The 16458-nt window shown below is 43.3% G+C and overlaps 1 protein-coding gene across 1 annotated transcript; it reads left to right on the forward strand.

Moving 5' to 3' along the window:
• Positions 1 to 12829: 12829 nt before the first annotated feature.
• LOC311033344 (uncharacterized protein) lies at positions 12830 to 16458 on the forward strand. The gene is made up of 5 exons (XM_084040677.1): positions 12830 to 12911; positions 12987 to 13069; positions 13547 to 13642; positions 13839 to 13898; positions 14556 to 16458. Exons 2-5 carry the CDS (start codon positions 13001 to 13003, stop codon positions 14583 to 14585), a joined length of 255 nt encoding a protein of 84 aa, XP_083896803.1. The 5' UTR covers positions 12830 to 12911; positions 12987 to 13000; the 3' UTR covers positions 14586 to 16458.

A 16458-nucleotide genomic window follows, 5' to 3' on the forward strand; every position in this document is an offset into this window, starting at 1 on the left:
GTTATAAATTCATGAAATACGCAGTTTACTTCTCTTCACTACAAGGAGAAGGGAGGGCGTTTACACCTCCAACCAACTGGTGGCAGCAGAGAGCAAATGGTTTGTTCATCAACCTGCATAAAAAACATGAAGCGACAGACGTTGAAGGCAGCGAGTCAGAGTAAATAACGGGCGAGTCATGGAGAAAGTCCAGAAAAGAAAAAGGAAATGAAAATGGTCACACGTCTCAAGCAATAAGAAGTTATGCTGTGGCTTTGTACCAGCTTGTCAAGTTTTCAGGGCACCTTCTCAGAGACTGGAGGCGTTATTACATACAGATTCCACCGTAATCACAGAGAGAAGAACCCTCAATGCGCCAGGATCGCAACATTAAGAACTTTGTTTTACAGCATAATGCCATAACGGCGTCTTGACATCATCATCGCTGGTAGTGTAATGTATTAAATTAGCGTGTCTCTGCTGAAGATCCTCAACACAACTCCGATGACGACAGCTCAATCAAGACCTTCCTCAGGAACACAATGCCAGATGGTCTTAATGCACAAAATAAAAGATGTACAATTTCTACATGTGTGCAAAAAAAAACAAACTCAGGGAGGCCACAAGGGCAAAAAAACTATCAAAAAACAAAGACCAAGATAATCCAAAACAAAGACAAAACTCACAAACAATAATGCAGACAAAGAGCAGGACAGATCAGGTGGTGGACACACATCCGGGATAAAACATGACGACCAAGCAAAGACAGAAGAGAAACACACAGCTTAAATACACTAGGGTTGATTAGGTTTAACGACAGACAGGCGTGGAAACACAAGGGCAGGCTATAGGGATTGGGGAGAACAAGAGGCAAGGCTGACGAGACAATGGGCCCTAGTTTCGTGGCGCGGCGCAGCGCAGGGTGGCGCAGGGTGGCGCAGGGTGGCGCAGGGTGGCGCAGGGTGGCGGAGCCGGCGTAATGCAAGTTTGTCAGTTTGTCAGTTTGGTGGATCGCCTGCGCCAAGATGGGTGTGGCGGCTCAGCAGGGGGAGGCGTCACAGATTCAGCTTGGTGTAGCGGAAGTTTCGTGGCAAAAAGCCTCGCCGAGACTTCGCCAAAAGCCTGCCAGCTCCAACCTAGTCTACCCTTGGCGTAAGGCGCAAGGCGCATATAAAGTCCATTCATTCAAGGCGAATCACAGCTGGCGGAGTGGAAGTTTGGCTGACCGGCGCGCAGTGCGCACACATCGCCGAGACCTCACAGGCAGGTTTCCACAGTTCCAGGCACATTTAAATGCAATAAATAATCACAACAAACACTATTTAATGCAACTAATTGAATCAACACGTGAATTTATATCTATATAGATTGACCCATCACATCTGACGTCAGATCAAAGGCGGATGGCGCGTAACGGAAACTCAGCCTCTCGGACCAAAACATCTCCCTCTCTCTCTCCTGTTTTTTATAATATCGGCATTGTTATTATTATGATACGCACGTACAGCGCGTGATGCGTGTGGTGGGAACGGCGCTGCTTCTGTCATTGGGTTGTTGTCAAGTGACAGAACTTGCACTGAACCTCCCCTAACCCATTAAAGGTGAGGAGAGGAGCTCATTTGATTGGTGAAGATTTGAATCGGCTGTGTTAATCCCAGTCCACGCCTCGTCTCCTCCTTGTCTCCCACTCACGCCTTCTTCTCCTCCCTCTTTCCCACTTGCGCGGGTGGGCGAGACGGGAGGTGTGCCTGCGCAAGCCTGCGCGGTGCACAAAACTTGGAAAGTCCAGGCGGACACACCCCGTCGGCATGGCGCACGTGCGCTGCGCGCTGACCACTAGCGGCGCCAGGATTTTGATTGTGGGTGGGCCACAAGAAAAGTGGATGGGCCAATTAAAATAAGCCAAAAAAAAACAAAAAAAAACGGGGTCTGTTCTGTCTGAAGGTGCGTGTCCACAGGGGCGATTTTAAACGCGTGTGGACGCGCCGCTTCCCAGTATCGCACGCTTGGTGGGCTGCCACTAGAGGATGATTGACAGGCGCTGTCCTTTAAACAACAGATTTTTGCGAGCGTTCGCGAGCGTTCCCGAGGAGGCGAGTCGAGCCCGGCGCCTCTGATTAGCATAAAGTAGATTCGACCTCAACTTTAGGCAAATGAGGTGCGGCCAACTCGCGCGCCGTCTCTCGACATTCGCCGCAACGCTACCAGAATGCATTGCACGGCTTTTCACATAGACAATGAATGGGACGCGGGGAAACACCGCTGCCTGTGGACACGCATTTCTCATCTCAAAGCTTGCGCGCCAAAGTCATTCATTTTATTGGATCACTTGCTGGTGACGATGCAGCCTGTGGGCGGGCTTAGTAGTCCACACGGGGTAGAAGATTGGCTGAGAAGCCTTCACTCAAAGCTTTCCTCAGGCTGCTTATTGGATGAACAGCTAGAAAGAAAATCACTCACTAATCAGTAGGCATGAGTCAAAATGGGCGGGCCCAGGCCTAAAATGGGTGGGCCCAGGCCCACCAGGCCCAATAGTAGCGCCGCGCCTGGCGCTGACTACGCCTAGTCTACGAAACTAGGGCCCAATGAGACACTACTGGGAGACAGAAAAAAGGAGGGAAACCAAGACAGGAAGCAAAGCACGTGAGAACACAAGACAGAAGGACTAAAAAATAAAACAGGAAACCAACGCTACAAACCCACAGTCATGATAAAGAGATGATGATTGCGGTAGCAGCAGACCCAATGTTGGATAATACTTTTGCGAGATGGACATACACCCATTCACGTTCGGTTTGTCCGAAATAAGGACATCAAGAATATTATATTTAAGTGCACTTTGTGTACAAAACCAACAGATTTATTAACTTCCTGAAATAGCACCAGCAATTTAACCAAGCATTTAGCTAATATTTAGCATAATGCTAATGTTAAGCTTGCAAAAAGGAAGCAAAGGGAGGATGAGAGCGGGGATAAAACAAAGCAGTTCAACCTCAAGAGGTTATAGGAGACTCGTGGCGGAGTATGTCGTTGAAGATATGCTGCCGCAACAGTGGATTCTCCACTTTCAGAAAACTTATCAGCTGTCGTGACTTGCAATGACAAGGTAAGATATATTTGCCTCAACAGGTTAACTGTCACTGGGCTATTGAGAGAGAGACATAGCGTCAATGTGAATCACGTCAATATGTATCGAGATAAAACACACAAACTTCTGTTAAACACAATAAACAATAAATAATGTTGAAACCAATTATTTTTGGAAGGTCTGTCAATAGCCTACTGAACTTGAATTTGAACGTTAACATTGAAAATTTGGGATGCACTTCCTGTTTCTGCCACAGTAATAGATTTTAAAAAAAATTTAAAAACTTGAAATACAATGTAGATGCATTATATGAATATACTGTCCATGACAAAGGAAGGTGAAACATGTTCATGCATGTTTAATCATATCTAGAGGACATTGTTTTTAGAAAATGTATTGTATAGGCTAATTAGCTTTCCCTTAATAGAGACCAATATCTCTACATACAAATTGTAAGTTTTTGACACATATTTTTAATGTAAATCTTCTCATGGGACAGGTAGCCTTGTGCACCCCCAATGTTTCAACGTTAATTTACGTTCATATTCAGCAGGGCCAGCCCTTACAAAAATAGGTGGTTGCATTGGGGGTTTACATTGTAAGGCCCTTTAGCTAATTTGTAGTGTTAATTGCATGAGACCCTCAAAATTGATATCTGGCTATTTCTTATATTTTCAGTATTTACTTCCAAACAGAAAAACCTTCGCAAAGGACTTGGATAAGGCATACACAATCATGGCAGGGGAACTTAAAAAGACCATTGAACCACAGAACCACGTGTCCACCACCTCTGATAATTGGAGTGCAGCTACCTTATCAGGGTCACGGTGCACTGGATCAATAATGAAAGTTTCAAATGGAGGAAGGGGGCAATAGCCTGTAGACAGGGGTCGTTACACTTATGATAAAATTGCTACAGAGATTGAGGACATTTTCTCAGAATATGGCCTTACTCATGACAAAGTCACTGCATGTTTGACCGATAAACGGTAGCAACTTTGTGAAGGCATTTAACAACTATCAGCATGTTGAGTCTGAAGAGGAAGAGGAGGAGGAGGTGGATTAGGGCTGCGAAGGGGAAGTGGACTTTACAGTCCAGCAAATATGAGGTTGATAAATGGCTTGCAACCAATCCAGAATCAAGAGCGGTGTACCGTAGTGCTACAGCCAAATGCACGAATCATAGAAATGCCTCTCACTGACATTAATCATCTCTGCACACAGTTTCAGATTAAATCTATGAACGACAGGGAATACCAGTTTCTCAAGGAATACTTTTGCAGTTGCGCTGGACATCTAGGGTGAGGACACTTGTTTTTATGGGCCGCTTCAACCAACACTAGAGGTTCTAATAGTCAAAACCTTAGCAATGAAAAATGGTCTATCACCAATGACTACTGGATTGCCGAAGGTTATTGTGGGAGCAATCAAAACTCAATTTGCTGCAACAATTGATTCCAAGACTGCGCTACTGGTTTCTGTCACTGCCCAAGTTTAAGCTGCACTGGGTAAATTAGGAAACCAGAAGAGACCACATCAATCATGTGTGTGCGTGAGTGTCGCTCCCTAAAAACCAAGGAGCCTGCAGCCCTGATGCCTGATACCCCTCAACCTGCTGCTGTTGCCCCAAGTGAGGAGGACTTTTTCTCCTTTGAAGAACAGGTCAGTGTCTCGGCTGATGCACCCATGTCAGTGGAAACAGAGGTAACGTCTTACTTGAATTCTGCCCGTGATGGAAAGTCTCTGTTTCTTTTCCAAAAATTGCACTCCATTACAATGCACCAACACCATCCAGCGCACGAGTAGAACGACTTTTCAGTCTCTGCAATCTTGTGCTCACCCCAAAACGCAACTGTCTTCATGATGGACGCTTTCAACACCTTCTTGTGATGCACCTCAACAGATATTTCAGTCAAGTAGGTGGTGGAATAGGTTAGCTCCCCACCATAGAGAATAAACAGGCTATATAAGTCAATTTTACAAGCCTTGTTTGGCTGTATGCTACCTCTGTTTGTATATTTGGGAGTACCAGTCTGTTTCCATGTTTGTCTTGTATGGCTGTGCTTCTTTTTCTGGTCTGAAGTCAGACTAAAATGATTGAGCTATGTTTCCTATGAGGGCCAATGGGCCTAAGCACTTTAATTTCATTTAAAGCACTTTGATTTTGTTATTTCTAATCTTGAAATATGTCACTATTCCCATAGAGCCAATAGCAATAGATCTAGCTACATTGCATGGTCACATTTTACCAGCCTCGTTTGGCTGCATATTTGTAACAGGTTTTCTCTTCAAACTTGATTTTTGTGCTTACATTTTTCCTGTATATGGAGCTTACTGTCATGTGTGAAGATTGACTGAATACATCTGAGCTGTGTTTTATGAGTCCAAGTAGGCTCAAGCACTTTAATTTCATTTGAAGCAGTTCAGTTCCATTTTTCGTCACCTTGAAATGTGACTGGGTAGTCTCATATAGCTAATAGTCATTGTCTAGCTGTAAGTGATTTAAAAGGTTCCGGTTTGGCCTGTGTGTGTTTTTTTTCCTCAGGCCAGTTTTATTGTATAGGCTAAGTTTTAGCCATAATATTGTATAATTGCATACTATTTTGTGAAGTTGCTGAAATGATGCAGTCATATCCCTTGAGGCCAAGTTTGAGGCCAATTTTAAATTTTTTGATAAAGCATACATTTTGCTTCACTATGCTGTGAATAAACGGATAGAAATGCAAAAAAGTATGTTGTATCTTGTCATGTCTTTAGACGTAAGGTTACAATACAATACAGCAATACAGCTATATTGATTTGAATATAAATAGGCCTAAAGTTACAGTATCTCTATCAGAATTTACCAGACTTTGACCGTTTGTCTGTTGTTGCTATGATTGTTCCTTGCATGACCATCAATGCAGCTATTCTATGCTACTGTTTTTAGCCTTAAGCCCGGCTCAATCAGATCACATCACACCACATCACCTTCCACTGGATGTGTAATGAGCTTATTGAGCGTAATAAGGTACATTTAGAATGCCAAATCAACATTTGCAGTTATTTTGGTGAGAGTAACTTAAAAGTAATGCAATAGTAGTTTAATGCCTTACATTTCAAATACAGTAATATTAAAATGTAACAAATTACTTTGAAATGACAGTTACAAGTTATAAATAATGCATTACATTTTTAATTAACCTGCCCAAAACGGGTAGTAGTAGTAGTTGAAATTAGTAGTAGTAGTAGGAGCTATAGCAGCAGTAGTAGTAGTAGTAGTAGTAGTAGTAGTAGACGCAGTAGTGGTAGTAATAGTTAAAGTGGTAGTAGTACCAGTAGTATTAGTTATTGTACAAGTAGTAGACCTATGGTAGTAGTACTTATAGTAGTAGCAGGAGTTGTAGTAGTAGTAGTGGTAGTAGGCCCTCCCCCTCATCTGGTACGGTAACCATTGGTAATACTACAGCTGTGTTTCCATGGTGACACAAAAGGAATATACAGGAAATTGGGGGGGTAATTGTGTTTGTTTACCAATGTTAACCAATCACAGCTGGTTGTTCAGTGTGTGTATGTGTGTGTGTGTGTGCGTGTGTGTGTGTGTGTGTGTGTGTGTGAGAGAGAGAGAGAGAGAGAGAGAGAGAGAGAGAGAGAGAGAGAGAGAGAGAGAGAGAGAGAGAGAGGGAGACAGAATAATGGAGGAAAATAGAAAGCTATAAATGCTTGACTTTAATAGCTCAGCCTCTCCTCTATTATTCTGCACTCTCAGTCAAGACTGAAACAACTCAATTTCATCCCTCACTAACACTGTGTGTGTGTGGGGGGGGCAGCATCATTTAAAACAAAGGGAACTGACAGCAAGAGAAGAAAACAATAGATGAAAAGAAAATGATAGATGTATGAAACAGATTTCTGAATTCTTTATGAAGGATTCAGTTCAAATATACAACAAACCTTAGATGAAATGTTTCTATGAAGAACCTTCTAGAATCTAGATGAAACGTTTCTACGAAGAACCTTCTAGATGAAATGTTTCTATGAAGAACCATCTAGATGAAATGTTTCTATGAAGAACCTTCTAGAATCTAGATGAAACGTTTCTACGAAGAACCTTCTAGATGAAACGTTTCTATGAAGAATCTGCTAGATGAAACTTTTCTACGAAGAACCTTCTAGATGAAACGTTTCTATGAAGAACCATCTAGATGAAATGTTTCTATGAAGAACCATCTAGATGAAACGTTTCTAAGAAGAACCTTCTAGATGAAACGTTTCTATGAAGAAACTGCTAGATGAAACTTTTCTACGAAGAACCTTCTAGATGAAACGTTTCTATGAAGAACCATCTAGATGAAATGTTTCGATGTAAAACCTTCTAGATGAAACGTTTCTACGACAAACCTTGTAGATAAAACGTTTCTATGAAGAACCTTCTAGATGAAACGTTTCTACGACAAACCTTGTAGATGAAATGTTCCTACGAAAAACCTTCTAGAATAAACGGTTCTACGACGAACATTCTAGACAAAACTGTTCTATGAAGAACCTTCTAAATAAAACTTTTCTGGAACAAACCTTCTAGATGAAGCGTTTCTATGAAAAACCTACTCAACTAAACGTTTTTACGACAAACCTAGTTGAAAAGTTTCTATGAAGAACCTTCTAGATGAAACATTCTTACGACAAATCTTCTAGATTAAATCCCAGGTGAGAGGGGGGGAGATGAGACCTTTCAGTAGGAAAGGAGACCTCTGTCCAGGTTGCGGTCGCAGGAGGAAGAGGAGAAGATGGGGAGACCGCTTGGGTGAAAACCCAGAAGAAAGACAGAGGGTTTCAACTTGGCCTGCTTGGTAAGACGCAAAACTTCCACTGCAGTTGACCAATCAGAATGGAATCTGGAGTTCACGGTTACATGTCACTTAAGGCCCCCACACACCGCCCAGACGTCCAACTGCCTTATCCGACCATTCTCCGCCCACTCTGTTGCCTCTCGTCTGACCCGTTCGGCAGAAAAGTTGCGTTGTACACACCGCTTCGATGTGCTTCCGACACCACAGCAGCGTGTACGTTCTGCGCTTGTGCGAGATGCAATAAGCCTCCTTAACAGCGGGTGGCGCTAGTCTCGTGCCAGTACTCCAAAACAGGAAAACAGGAAATGACGGAACGGAGTGCAGATAAAAACAATGCACACACAGTCTTGGTTCAGTATTCGTTCGACTCGAGAAGACCTTTGAGGACTAAATACTTGGCATTTCTGGAAAGATGACTCTGGCTAGGGGGACACTCACGTTGTGTGCTCTCGGGCTCATTATTTTACGAAGACGTCGTCTCAGTAGGGAACGAGTAATACGGAGTTTACCATCGTCACTTCCGCCCCGCCCACACACCGCCATTGGATACTCTGATTCGCTAGCACACCGCCAATCAGACCACCTCCTCAGACTTCGCATGCTCAGTCTGATCAGACAACGTCCGCGCGGCTCCGAAAGCTTCCGACGCAGCTGTACACACCAAACATATGTGTTCCCGACCTCGGCCGAGCCTCTCCAAACGCTTCAGACGTCCAACGGTTGGGCCGGTGTGTTCCTGCCTTTAGGCCTGCAGGCAGACGGGGGAGGACCTCCTGTGTGACTGGTTTCAAACAGGAGACCCCTTGTGGAGGTGCTTAGTGTTTTCACACAGAGGACGCTCCAATCTGAATGTTGAGAAACAATTCAATCGGAATCCATGAATTGTTTCATAGACACAAATCCTGAGGTCCCAACACAGTGTATTTGAAGTCTGTACCTTACTTCTAGTCCCAAGACTTCCTCCTTTTCACATCAACACCAAAACTCACATCAACAACCTAATCCTGATCGACCCTAATCCACATCAACCCTAATCCAGATCAATACCCTAACCCACATCAACCATAACTAAAAAATAATAAGAATCTCTCCAAATACAATAGGTTTCAGCACCAGGTACCAGGTCCTGGTCTAGAGAGACAGTATCTCCCTGTGTGGTGATAATTATGACTGATCTCATGAAGTGGCGTATGTATGACATGCCAACTCATATTCCATTATGGCGTGTTATCACCACGCATGATCATCTTTTGGCGTGTTTATCAATGCCATTTGGCCTCCATTGACTTAAATGACAATTTTCCTATCCTGTAAATTGTGACATTATGACCCTAACCCCTAACTGGCAATTATGCATGGTGATAACATGCCATAATGGAATACGAGTTGGCACACGGCATAGACATACACGTAGGTAGCGCAAAGTGCGTACAGATAACACGCCACTTGGCTTTAGAAAGTGCTGTGGCATGTATATTTGTGCTGCCACGTTGATTATGAAGTAAATGATTGTTCGTTGGTTCATTAGTGTCCTGAGATGACCTTCTAGATACCCGTTAGCTAATGCTGCGGAGTACAGAGACTCAAATTAAACTCTTCAATAAAACCTTCACTTTCACTATCAGTTCTGAACCAAAAAAAAACATCTCAAGTCATTTGGCTGATTTCCTTCTGGTTGGATGAAATAATGATTCTCATATCTAATATGCTAAGGCTAACCTCATTCTGTGTCATGGTTCAACTGTTTCTCTGCTAGTTACGTGTGTGTGTGTGTGTGTGTGTGTATGTGTGTGTGTGTGTGTGTGTGTGTGTGTGTGTGTGCGTGTTGCGTGGCCTGAAAACATGAAATAATAGTGATAAACAGAGTGTCTGTTCCTCATTATAACTCACCCTGTGGTTGCTTTAATGTGACACAAGAATGTGGGGTGAGACTGGGTGAGGGTGAGGCTGGGTGAGGGTGGGTGAGGCAGGGAGAGGGTGAACTCATGCTCCCATAGATCTCCCCAAGGGGCCCTGCACTCCAACATGGACACCAAACAAACCTCCGAGTCTCTACAAACTTCAGAGCTATGTCACTTCTGAAGCGCTGGTCAAGATGAAGGTGAAGATGATTTGAGTAAAGGGGCCATATTATGCTAAATCTACTTTGTTCATGGTTTTCAAACCCACATTTTCTCCATTTAAAGAAATTCTCTGAACAAACCAACAGTTTTACGAAACTACATCATGGTAAGATTCTGCATCTGTGTGACAAATGTGGGACACTAGACCCCCCCCCAGCGTGGTTCCGCCCACAGAATAGCTGAATCCACAATGTGCTTTCTATGGCACCGGTCAGCAACAACAGCCGAAGAGAACTAAACATGCTACTTGTTCTGTTGGCTGTAATACTCACACAAAGCCTGCATGTACTGTTGGACTCCAAGACCCGGAGGATTCACTTCATTTCTGATGGAGACCTGGACAATGTCTGCAAGAGCAAACCATTTCACTGAAGACGGCCTTGTCAACATGCATCACTACTGGTGGATAAAGGATGATACCAACTGTCCGTGACTCAACCACAGACTTTGAAGCAGTTTTACCACTTTTATGTTGTTTTAGTGTAAGACAAACACTAAAACAACATAAAAGCAAGCACGCACGCATTACATTATGCTGAAAATGAATTGTGCTTCCAGATTCTGTTACTGCACTACACATTTCCCGCCTCAAATGTTTTCAGAAACATGCTTTAGCGTGTAGTTTAACTGTAAAATGAGATCGTTTGTGGCCCGGCCGCCATGTTGGAAACGGCAGAGCGAAACTCAAGTCCCGCCCACTTCGCAGGACGTCTATCCAATTGATCCAACTTGAACACAGACCTGCCCACTCGCCGGTGCGTTCGACGGTCCGTTGCGTCCGTATCCGTCGCTGCCGGAGTTGGTGTGTCTGTACCATCAGTTGCATCTCTTACCTCAAGTTGAGAAAAATTAAACTTTTCGGGCGCCGACGGAACCATCAGCCAATCAGATCGAGATCACAGCCGGCTGCGTCTGCAACTGCATCATGTGCCAGACACGCCTTCTCTCGTCCGGTAACGGTCCGTCAACGTACGTGTGTGAATGTGAAGGACACGTACACACTACACTTTTCCGTTGACGGATCTCATTGACTTTGCATGGGCTTGCATCACATTATGCCGAAATTAATTGTAGGTCTGCTCCGTTGCATCGCATTTGCGTAAAAAAAAAAAAAAAGTTCAGAAAAATTGAACTTTTAAGGCGCCGACGGATCCGTCAGCCAATCAGATCGTGTCATGCAAAAATGTGCAAATGAACTACTCTGACGCTGGCCAATAAAATGGCCGTATTGGTACGACCAGTGAAATGTAACCATGTAAACAAAACATCGAGGAAAGGTTATTAATTGCGGTTGGGAACAGGCCGATTTATTTCTAGGAGCATCTACTTGATTCTAAATTTCCGGGGGGGAAGACACCCAGACTCCCCCCGCATATCAATTGCTGCTGTGTACTGTAGTAAATATTAATGGTTGGCTGAATTTGAGCATCAAATATTCTAATATAATTAGAAGACTGAAAAAAAATATGGAATAAAATTGGATAGAGGAAAATTGACAGCTCTACTCGTATACATTTTTTTCAGGCAGACTGTTCCAACCAGGATGTTTTGATGATACTTAGGCCTACTCCTCCAGCTGTGGCATATGTTGTAACTGAGTGTGAATCACACATGATAATTGTCATGTTATGTGAATAATAACAGACATCTTGGTTTAGCCAAAAGTAACATTACCTGTGGTTTCTCTATGCAGCACCTGGTAACCCAACGGACTTTGCTGACAAGCTGAGGTGAATGAGCAGTAAACCTCATGCTTGAATTTGGTTGTTAACCCTTCTGGTGAAGGGGTGAAACCGAGGGTTATATACACATTCCAGATGAGTAACTCAAAGACCAGGTTTGGAGACCTCAAGTATCTTTATTAACTTGTTGAAAAGGAGAATAATATGAGCCCTTTAAAACACTCACTTCAAAAAGCCACAGGAGAGACAGAACATCATCAACGTCATAGTCCGGCTGTCTCTTATTGTTTTGATCAACACTCTGCTGCCACCTGCTGCTCAAATGTGGTCACTTTATAAAGAAAAAGAAATGTTGACTTTAAAATAAGTTGTGACATTAGGCTCGTTTGAGATGAACTTTGCTTCGCCTGGAAAGTAGATGAGAACAGGAGGCGCAGCCTAAAAAATTAAGTTAACTTAATTAAAGAACAATCTGAAGACCGCTGATTCTCAGAGCAAAGCTTTCTGGGTGTTGTAGTTAACTTCACTTTCTAAGTTGTTGAGGGGCAAGGTATGAAGGCTCGGACATGGGCTCGGACTCTGGACTACGATGACATGTTCTCAGTCTCTGGACTATGATGAAGGCTGGGACACGATCTCTGTATCTGGACTACAATGAAGGCCGGGACACGGCCTCTGGCAGGCCAGACTGTTGGTGGTCAATAAACAAACAACCAAAAAGCTTTTCCCACTTTAATATGGTAATACTGACGCACATAAGGGGGAAACGTTGCGTGACGTGACGTTAGAATCTCTCGCTCTGCCGCGAGGAAAAACTCTGAAAACGCTGGAACTAGGAATTCAAATATGAGCCCGCCCCTCCTGATTGGACGGCTGAGACAACCAATGACATTCAGTGTTTTTGAACGTTGAAACTCTCTGGTTTTAAATGTTGAATCAATGTAGATGTTTCACTTAAACAAAGTTCTGACCACAATTCAACGATTAATCAACAACTGTTGCTTCGCTATACTAATGTGAATAAAAAACAAATAGTATGATGGTGCTTTTAATTTGGATACCGCGGTACTTCTTGTACCGGAAGTGTTGGCGTAGTTGCTGTAAGCTTGAAGCCGGTCAACAGAAGGTCGGTCGACAGTAACACCAGTTCGCAGACGGACAAACGCTCGTCGGCTAACGTTTACACTGGTTTTACATGGTTTTATTCACGGTGAGCGGGCATCCTACAACTTCCGTCTGCGCATTATCGGCTAATGCTAACCGGCTAACCGTTTTTGACCTGCAGTATTCGCTGTTAGCATGCAGTGTGTTAACGCGCTGAAAAAGAGAAGCTTGGAAGCGGAAGTGGAGCCGTGGAGCTGCAGAGCGGTGAGTGATGAAGATGGTTATTGTTTTAACGGACCTCCTCGCCACACGTGGTGGAAGAAGTTATACTCCTAATACTGTAGTAAAAGTACTAATACCACACTGTAAAAATAGATAGATAGACAGACAGACTTTATTGATCCCAAGCTGGGAAATTAAAGTGTAGCAGCAGCATTACACACAGTGACAACACAGTAACTAAAGATAAAGAATAGGTAAAGAAACAACCTATAAAAAAAGCAATACGTATAAAATGTATAAATAGCAGTAAATTAAAGTGCAAATTGAAAAGTGAAAAAATCAGGTGCAGTGAACGGATAAACATAATAGGCTATGGGGCTTGAGGGCTGTATTATTATGAAGGACTGTATTATTATGAACTCTACTACAAGTGACAATACCCTTCACAACTTTGCTAATTGTTGATGGTGATGGTGATGATGATGATGATGAAGGTGTTGATGATGATGATGTTTCCAGAAGCGATTGTGTTTGGGGGCGGAGCTCCAGGTGACTGAGTGTCCCATGGAAACGACACAAACCTTTCCGATGTCGAATCCACTCCAAAAACAGCAGGTGAGTTTAGGTCGCCATGACAACATGCTTCCCAAATCATTAACAGTTATTCTATGAAATTATTATTTACTTGTTGTGTATGAAATGTATGCATATGCAATGTGTTTATATACGGATTATAGATGATCCATAGAGCAGATGGTGATGTTTTGGAGCTGTTACTATGGTAACCTGTTGTGGGTGTGTGTTGATGCAGGTGGGTGTGGTCCAGTCCCGACCTCAGCTCTGCTGTCCCAGGTGTCTCGGAGGAGAACCAGTAAGACTTATTTATTCTCCAGCCAGAAGTCAGTCATGTGATCAGTGAGTAACGTGAAGGTCATAGACCTGCACGCGGCTGATACCATGTGACCTTTGACCTCTGACAACAGGTCTCCATCACCATGGTGACTATCTTAACACTCCGAGCACCCGAGGCGGAAAAGACGTGACGTAGGGAAAACATGTTACCAGGGCGACACCCCGCTGGCAGATTTAACAAGCTTAGAGTGTAGATCCGAAGCAGATAAAACGCCGGTAATTGCTCGTACGAGCCGCCGTAATATGCATAGACATGTTTATGATGCACAGCAATTTTGCTTGGAGTTGAAGAGTCATGTAAATATGCGAGACGAGCAAAAGTTCACCCTTCATAGTTGTTTTGATGCATCAAGTTAATTTTTCAACAGATTTCCGACGTTCGTTGAATACGTCACACGGCCGTCGAGTCCACAGACGAGACTGCAGCCATTCAGTGGGACGTCTCACTCATTCTGCAATGCGGGGGTGCTATCTAAACACAGACACCTTTGAGGCGTTATGCTGCAAACAAAGTTCTATCTAAACGCTCCGGTTCTCGGCATATTTTGACTCGCCTTTCCGCCATTACGGCGGAAGCATCTGTCTAAAAGGGGCTTCTGTTTTCTCTCTGTTTCAGGGTCACATCAAGCACATAATGGGCCACTGAGGAGCAGACCAGTAACATGGATCCAGGAGGTGGAGGGGTCCGTCCAGACCTGCAAGTCCTCTGACCCGTCAAGACTCACAGCCATCCAATGACACTTCACTGCTGGGCCCCGTTTCAGGAAGCAGATTGCACTGACGCTAAGACTAAACCTGAATTCTGACCTGAACTGACTAAACTAAACCTGATCTCTGACCTGAACTGAACCTGAACTCTGACCTGGACTTAACCTGAACTCAGACCTGAACTAAAGCTGAACTCTGACTGAAGTAAACCTTGCGCACCAAGCTCCACGCAATCTTCCAAGAGAGCTGATTATTCAGTAGGCGGTGCTTTTATACACATTGATCTCTTAACTGGAACATACCCTGCTCCGGAGCAGGTTAGCTCTGCAGCGTAAGTTACCATGGCGATGTACCCCAGTAAGAAGTGATCCACCATCATAGGACTGAAAACCCAGAGTTAACTTTGAAGTTACCTGGCTAACCCCAAATTCTTCTTCATAGTACAGGCCTCTGGACTAGACCTGAACTCTGACCTGAACTAAAGCTGAACTCTGAAGTAAACCTGAACTCAGACCTGAAGTAAACCTGAATTCTTACCTGAACTAAACCTGAACTCTGACCTGGACTAAAGCTGCTTTCTGGAACAGGACCATGCTGGATGATGTCATAATGACAATTGGGCGATTCTGATTGTTTGTAATTCCTGCTGATTGGCGTCCTGCCGGTTTATCATTGTTGCGCGACTGAAACTTTGTTTGTGACAAAATCTGTCTTTGTTGGTGTGTTCAAGGACAATCTGAAATTTAACTTTTAGACTTTTACAATTCCGTCTCTGGTTTGATTGGTTCAAACGACTAAATGTAAATGAACCAACCAGAAAAGACGTGATGATCAAAGAATTTCTAGCAACTCAGCACTCAGTTGTCCTCGTGTCCTTGAATGCACCATTGAAAGGAGCCAATCTGATGGTTTTTAAAAACAAATTCAATTCAAACAAATATTCTTGGTAAAGCTCCAGGATCAGCAGTATTAGCCCCGCCCCCTCTGCCTCTCCCATCCAATCACACGGCACTCCTCCTCCTACGTGACATCTGATTGGTGAACGTTAATGATGTGCTGTGATTGGTCACCCTAATGAGACGGTCACTGCCTCCAAGTAAAGGGCTATTGCGCTGTTTTAATGTTGATTCTCAGGATGGTTCAGTGTCAAATCTGTTAGCTTGGCATGGTGTCTAACTCCAGAGCTGTATTTACATTTTGAGAGCTCTTCCTTCAGGTTTTTGAAGGCTACAGAAACCCTTAATATTAAATAATGATCATGTTCCCATCCTTCTCTCCACATTCACACAGAATATCTGATGTTGTCAACAAATATTAAGATGTTGTCTTATATTCAGGTCAAACTGTGTTGGAGGTTTTTCCATTATGAATATGGGTCACAAAAGTAATAATATAAGGGATCTATGAAGATTGTTATGGTTTTATGATTTCATTGCTGTTGACTCTAAAAGGGTCTTTAATGTCCAGATGTCTCCTAATGAACCACATTTCATTGTTTGACAGGAAGAAGCTGGTTGTGTTTAAGGTGGTCTGGAAATGTCATTCTATGTATTCTCCCTTTTAAGGGGGATTGGCATTAATTTAAAAAGGGAGTTATTAATATTAATGTTAATTTCTTCTTGATAAAAAGTCTGAAATCTTCCCTTTTGTAGATTTATATTTTTATGAGGCAGATTTTTATATTGTAAAGCAGTTTTTATTAATCTGACTGAATGTAAGCAGCTTCCTGCATAGCTCTATTTTTGATAACGTCATTCATTTCCTGCTTTGGGGCTGACCAATCAGAGTGCAACATTTGTACTGCAGACTGA

The sequence above is a fragment of the Eutrigla gurnardus genome, assembly GCF_963514095.1.
Source record: "Eutrigla gurnardus genome assembly, chromosome: 22".
NCBI lineage: Eukaryota > Metazoa > Chordata > Actinopteri > Perciformes > Triglidae > Eutrigla > Eutrigla gurnardus.